The sequence below is a fragment of the Lolium perenne genome, chromosome 6 (genome assembly GCF_019359855.2).
Source record: "Lolium perenne isolate Kyuss_39 chromosome 6, Kyuss_2.0, whole genome shotgun sequence".
Lineage (NCBI taxonomy): Eukaryota > Viridiplantae > Streptophyta > Magnoliopsida > Poales > Poaceae > Lolium > Lolium perenne.
Window position 1 is genome coordinate 24,862,357 of NC_067249.2, and position 7,472 is coordinate 24,869,828.

Here is a 7,472-nt window from a genome sequence, read left to right on the forward strand (position 1 = left end):
AAGTTCACATCAACATCGACGTTCAGTGGAATAAAGCTGATCAACGATCTGTGCATCCTCGCCGGCATTCTCGCCTTGATTAAGGCTCGGGGGGCAGCTAACTTGGTAGATGTTCTATTTTGGGAGCCGATTGGAGTCGCATCGAGTGACCCTGCATCGTGATCTTCTCTGAAAGCAGTTCAGGTGTTGCAAAGGAAAACTGCTAAAGCTACGGAGAGGAACCGGAAAAGGAGGCCGTCGGCTTTACAGGTTTTGGACCGTCCTGTCGCTGCAAGAAAAGGAAAGGGACTGGATTCTCGAAATAGCCGATGAGTAGTCATCGGCTAAGGGATTGCGAAAAATTATGGTCGGATATCAGATCGCAGCCTGAACTTGAGAAGTGCTTGACTGACGGGCTAATCGACATGTGAGCCCGGCTTCACGGGCGTCCAAACGAAAAGGAATCCGATACGTTGCTATCGGTCTTGGCATGACAGGCGGAAGGAATGAAATTGGATCAATTGAAAGAACAATTTTCATTAATTCAAAGGAGCGGCTTTACAGGAAAGAGCCGATGGCTCTCAAAAGAGGGATCTGGTGCCTAGTGCACTGCTACTACTAGTCCTATTCTACTAGTCGTCGCTGTCCTCGTCATCACCGCCGTCGATGTCGTCGGCGCTGCTCCCAGGAAGCTCCTCGTCGCTGCTGCCCCAGCCCTTGGCCGGAGCCTCGTCTTCCTCGTCATCATCATCATCCTCGCTGTCCGCCCAGGAGCGGAAGCGCTTGGTCGGCGGATACCCGATGGAGGAGGAGGATTCATCCTCCTCCTCTTCCTCCTCGTCATCATCATCATCTTCGCTGTCCGCCCAAGCGCGGAATCGCTTGGCCGGCAGGAGCTTAGCGGGGGAAGAGGGGCCGCCCTCCTCTTTTTCTTCTTCTTCCTCTACTTCTTCCCCCTTCCCGTCGGGGGAGGTGGGGTTCGCCCAGGGATGGAGGTCGTCTTCACTTTCGCTTATCAGCTCCCCATCGATGAGGAACTTGAGGTCCTCTTCCCCATCGGTCAAAGGCATGTCGCCCTCTGGCGCGTGATCAGAGTTCCACTCCGGCTCGCTCGAAGAGAAGGATTGGAGGGAGAGGCCGGAGGAGACAGAGGAAGAGGAAGACATCGCTGCAGGGGAAGAGGGTTTTTGGGTGCCGATAGCTGGAACAGAGGAAGGGGATGAAGAGGGCTAATCAATCGGCACGGTTAAATAATGAGAAGCCTGGTGGAAATTTAATGCCATTGCAGTTTCCGAGGAAGTGATGCCAAAGCTATCGAATTTTGCAGAGAAGCTGAAAAGACAGGGCATCATGATGAAGAATACTGCGACAGGTCTGCTCTGCCACGACGTGACCCTTCGAAGGAAAAAACAGAGTGGTTTTGAAATTATCATTGCCAAAACCAGGGGGCATGTGTTATCACCAGATTTTGGCCAAATCAGGAAGTGGGCCGTAAGAGAGATGGGCTTGGAAGATCACACGTGGAAGATCTCTGAAGCGGCCTTGCGCGAAGAGTTTGGGCTAGACTGCCCGTGTATCTTTAATTATAGTAGATTGTATCTTAGATTAAAAGTTAGAGTTTGTATCGTGCACGGTGGGGATTATTCCCACGTTAGAAAGTCCCCTGGACTATAAATATGTATCTAGGGTTTATGGAATAAACAACAACCAACGTTCAACCAACCAAATCAATCTCGGCGCATCGCCAACTCCTTCATCTCGAGGGTTTCTACCGGTAAGCAACATGCTGCCTAGATCGCATCTTGCGATCTAGGCAGCACAAGCTCCACGTTGTTCATGCGTTGCTCGTACTGAAGCCTTGTTGATGGCGAGCAACGTAGTTATCATAGATGTGTTAGGGTTAGCATAGTTCTTCGCGTAACATGCTATCGTAGTGCAACCCTTGCATATCTAGCCGCCCTCACACCTATCTCAGGTGTGGGGGCGGCACCCCGCTTGATCTTTATTTAGTAGATCCGATCCGTTACGATCGCTCCTCGTTCATCGAGGATTAGTTTAATATCTGCAATAGTTAGGCCTTACAAAGGGTTGGAGGATCCAGCGGCACGTAGGGTGTCGTTTGCTAGTCCTAGACAGGATGTTCCGGGGATCAACCTCGTGTTGGTTTTTAGGCCCTATCTAGGATCGGCTTACGATCACCGTGCGTGGCCGCGAGGCCCAATCGTGAGTAGGATGATCCGATTATGCGGTGAAAACCCCAGATCGTCGTAGATCTCATTAGCTTTATCTTGATCAAGCAGGACCACCATATATTCGTGCACCTCGTACGAATCATGGGTGGATCGGCTCCTTGAGCCGATTCACAGGATAACCTGAGAGCCGATCGAGGCTCGTATTTAATGTTTACGTGTATGCCATGCAGGAAACTAAGCGAGTCATCTCCATCACCTTCCTGACCAGGTATAGGTCAGGTGGCACGCCCTTGCAATCAGCATCGGACGTGTGACCAGAAGGCTTTGCGGGCCGTCGCTCGGAGGGACCTCGGCCAGCCGCAGCCCTAGGTTGTTCCCGGCTCTACTGTGTTGCCCGTCGCTGCCCGCCGGTGGGTTTCGGACGTCAACAAGACGTGAGAGTGATTTGTACGGATGGGGATGGGAAGGGGTAGCTGAGCGGAGAAAGCATAGCGAGCTTACCCTCATTGGAGCAGAAGCTTTTGATGCTGCATTGCATGACCCAGAATCTTTCAGCGAGCTTATGAAATGTATGAAAGGCATAATATACAGGAGAAAAGGCGCCCAGACCAGTCATTCAACGGCTTACCATGAGGACGCACAAAACAGAGGAGATGCACCAGTAGTGGGTGATCCTGATCAAGCTGAGACCAAAGGAGCACCTAAACAAAACAAGAGGTACTATAAGGACAAGGATACAAATCAACAGACGTCAAAACATGGCAGGATGCTGGCACACGACGAGCGGAAGAAGGAGAGGTTGTGCACTGCTTGCAATCAACCAGGTCATAACAGAAACAACAAGATGAATTGCAGGCTACGTAAGGAGTGAGTGTCTGGTTCAGCCCTACTTAAATCGCTTGCACTAATCTTCTACCATTTTATGTGCCACTGACTTGTGTGTTATTTCATGCAATGCAGATATGAGGGACCATCGGAAGTATGAACAACACTACTTGATCGATACACATTGTTGCACTTGTGTATTATTTTTTGTACAAACATTGGTCAGATTGTCAAAGGTCGAATTTTGATACTTGCAACACAACTAGGACAATTTTGTTCACGAATGACATAGAGCACAGCTTATGTCTTGCACACATTGCGAATACCATTACAGACTGCACAGATCACTGTATGATACTTACAAAACAATATGGAGAATTTGTTCACAAATAACATAGAGCACAACTATGTCTTGGACACATCGCAAATATAATTACAGACTGCACAAACACACTAGTACTTGCCCCCATGAGTCTTATCACTCCCAGGCTTGCTTCTGACGCTTGTTCATTGATGAAGATTCATCCTGATTTTTGCATCTGGGGCGGATGTGGTCTGATCTCTGGAGGTGAGCTTGTCCCTCGTTCACCGTGTAGATCTTGTTGTATATCTCATAACTGAGATAGCCGTCAATAGCTGCGTATTCGAGGTTCATCCAGGACAGTGGCTTGCATTCCCAGAAACCATGCCCTTCCTTCCGAAGCCGGTTGTACTTGAAGTCCTTCTTCATGTTGGCAAACTTGGGATCAATGAGCTTTGCTGCAAGATCAGCCATTCCAGCCTGCGGTTGACCATTAATCTTGAAAATGTCCTGGATGTCGATGTGTCTCTCTTCTGGAACAGGAAGACCGGCCGCACGAAGAACTTTTGTGTCATTTCTTTTATCAACACTTGTAAAAGTGTATTGCTTGTCCTTGAGAAAAGTCAGTAGGCGCGGACAATGATCCTTGCACCTTTGTCAAGAGCAGCACAAATAAATTCAACAAGTACTGTAATGAAAATGTAGGGACGCTTTAAATTCAATGTAGGGACATAAAATTCAATGATCCTTGTACCTAATGTAGTGGAATACAAGAACGTGCTCCCTCATGGCGATTTGCATTACCGCCAACTTGTGTCCGCTAGAGTCATACTCGAGATCCAGACCAACGAACTTGAACCTGTCCTCGTCCTCATCGAGCCAACCCTCGTACATACGAAGAATTCTATCAACAGTCGCCGCCTCATTGGTGTAAACGACGTCGATAAATGTACTCCCGTGCGCAAGGATGCGGTACTTCTCCGTCGTGGACTTCTCGTCTCCGGCCACGACGGAGGAAGAGGCAGATGCCATGGACAGTGTGGGAGGAAGGGAGCACTGGGATGCGGTAGACGAACGGCCGGGGTTGGGACAGAACGGTGGAACTGCCACAGTATTGGGCGGATATAGGGGCGGGAGGCGAACATGCAGTTAGAGGTCTGGCGGCCCACATTGGCCCGTTACATGTCTGACGGCCTAACTGAAAAGTTTTTTAATTTTTATTTAATAAATCTGCAGCACATCAGCTGGTTAAATTCAAAAAAATCAAAAAAAGTTTTAACCAACGGATTATGTTCACAAAAACGTGTGACATATTGGGTAAAAAAACTGGATTTTTTTTCGAAGGTCGAAAAATTGACTAGCTTAGAAAAAGTGGTTTGATGTAACCCAAACGGTTCCGTTTCTAAGAATGTCGATTTTTCAACCTTCGAGAAACGCTCCATAAATTTTTGCACACACTCTCGTATTCATTCTAGGACGAAGTGTGAAGGTTTTTTCAGTTTTTGAATTTCCGTGAAACTAAACTATTAAATTTCAGTTAAATTCGAGTTGAAAAAAAACAAAAGAAAACTAGAGAACCCTGCTGGATGGGCCATGAGTGTTCCTTCCCCGCGTCCATGCTCCACGTTAATGGGCTTAGTACAAACCCACCTATTAAATGTTCGGAATATTATCCAACTATCGCGCCTAGCACTGCGTGCCGGCGTTAATGAGCGCCACCGCTCCCGCGGCTCACTCCGGCCTATAAAAAGGGCCGCCTGTCATCGTCCCTCTCACACACAAACCCTAGCCCAACCCTAGCCGCCACCATCTCAACAAGAGTCGACGCCATGGGTGGGAGAGGCGAAGGCCGAGCTCGCGGTCGTGGTCGTGGCCGCGGCAGAGCTGCACGCTCGCCGTCGCCTGCCACACCGTCGGCTTCATCGCCGGAGATGGACGTTGAGGGGCCCGTGCTGTTCGAGTTCCTCCTCGTCCTCAAGGGCGACCCACGCGGCATCCAGAGGCTACCTGACTCCTTCGCCGTCTACGTCGCCGGCGACGACCGCCCGGGCACGATGCATCTGCGGGAGGCTTCGTCCGGCTTCTACCGGTGGATCGTCGACGTGATCTACGACGCGCGCGGCAAGATGTACCTCCACATCGGCTGGGAGAAGTTCGCGCACCGCCACAGCCTCGAAGCCGGATTCATCCTCCTGTTCTCCTACTTTGGCGACAGGGACATGAGCGTCAAGGTCTTCGACGAGACGCGCTGCCACCGGGACAAGCACGACAACCACGGCGATAGCACCGACGAGGAGGACGACTGATGAAGAGTGTTGTTTCTTCGCAGCGAATACGTGCATCGAGGTTTCTGTCTGTTCTCCCTCGCAAGAACCAACAGGGGCACCGTCACCAGCTGGATTTTCCAGTTTCAGTGACTGGGTGTGCCCTCGAGTGTTCTTTCTTGGCAGCGAACACATGAAACCTTCGATGCACGGCCTAGTTAGGTTTAGTTTTTTTGCAATATTTTTGTTTGTGTCAACCATGGTTCAAACTATGTATTAGTTTGGGGAAAACCATGTTCCTAATTATGTCTTCGTGTAAACCACGTTCTCAATTATGTATTAGTTTGTGGAAATTGAAATAAAAATGCCAAAACAAAGTTGAAATCTACATGAATAATCTGGGGTAGACCATGGTGAGTTGCACCCAAACACCCCAAGTATAGGGTTTTAGGCCAAAACATGCATTTTTTGCGCAAATAAGGTGGCTGGGGATGGCAGGGTGAGACCACACTTGGCACATGGATGCACCATTGCATGCCCCACACTGCTACCATTGGCATCTACATGAATAATATGGGGTAGACCATGGTGAGTTGCACCCAGACACCCCAAATATAGGGTTTTAGGCCAAAACATGCACTTTTGGGGCAAACAAGTAGGTGGGGATGCCAGTGTGAGGCCACACTTGGCACATGGGTGCACCTTCGATGCACGGCCTAGTTATTTTTTTTTGCAATATTTTATATTTGTGTTAACCATGGTCCAAACTATGTATTAGTTTGTGGAAAACCATGTTCCTAATTATGTCTTCCTGTAAACCACATTTCCAATTATGTATTAGTTTGTGGAAATTGAAATAAAAATGCCATGATGCATGCCCCACACTCCTACCCTTGTAATCTACATGAATAATATAGGGTAGATAATGGTGAGTTGCACCTAGACACCCTAAATATAGGGTTTTTAGGCGAAAACATGCACTTTTGGGGCAAATCAAGTCGATGAGGATGCCAAATCAAGTGGATGGATGTGGATGTGGATGGGGTTGCCAAGGTGAGTCCAACTGAGTGCATGGTTATTTCATGTGAGAACCCAAGGAGACTTAACACGGAATGGTGCATGGTCTATTTAGTCAACGTCGAAATAATCACAAGTACACAAATATGTGACTATTTTTTACCTCAAGCTCATATGTGACTATTTTTTACTCCTTTCTTACCTGTACCTTCTATGGTAATCAAACTTGTTGATTTTAGCTAACATCTCTACGTGGCAATGACTTTGTTATCGAGGGATCGAACAAGTTTGGCTACGGAGACTGAGCAATCTATGTGAAAAACTATCTATGCATGAGAATAACAAACAAGGCATTCATGCATAACAGTTATAACTAGCATTTATCTAGATAAAAGAGTAACTGTTATAACTAACATTTATCTAAACAAGGCATTCATACATAACAGTTATAACTAGCATTTGTCTAAACAAGGTATTCATGCATAACAGTTATAACTAGCATTTATCTAAACAAGCAGTCATTCATGCATAACACTGGAGATATAAGTTCTTAGTACTAAGAAATTCCATAAGTAGAACTTAAGGTTCTACGTACACACATTAAACCTAAAAGTTCTTAGTTATCCATTGCAACCAGACAGAAATAAGCTCCAAGGACATAACATATATACGATGGCGAGCATCGGGCTGAGGCATGCATGGTAGGTTCACATGTTGCGACGCCTCTTGAGGATCCTGCCGGAACGGGGAAGGCGAGGACCCAGCAGGAACCTTGCAAGTGCCTCGTGGTCAGCCTTGCCCTGCCACTCGCGGGCGCTGTGGCGAGTGTCCATAGCATGCATCTCAAGGGAAGCCAGCAAGCCGTCCTTCACCTTGCAGGGACAGAAGGGGCAA

At 48.0% G+C, this 7,472-nt stretch overlaps 1 protein-coding gene across 1 annotated transcript; it reads right to left on the minus strand.

Annotated features, from left to right (window-relative positions):
* Positions 1–3,474: 3,474 nt before the first annotated feature.
* On the minus strand, positions 3,475–4,329 carry LOC127310669 (3'-5' exonuclease-like). Its single transcript, XM_051341320.1, has 2 exons — positions 4,052–4,329; positions 3,475–3,949 (listed from the first exon to the last, which is right to left on the minus strand). Exons 1-2 carry the CDS (start codon positions 4,327–4,329, stop codon positions 3,475–3,477), a joined length of 753 nt encoding a protein of 250 aa, XP_051197280.1.
* Positions 4,330–7,472: the final 3,143 nt, after the last annotated feature.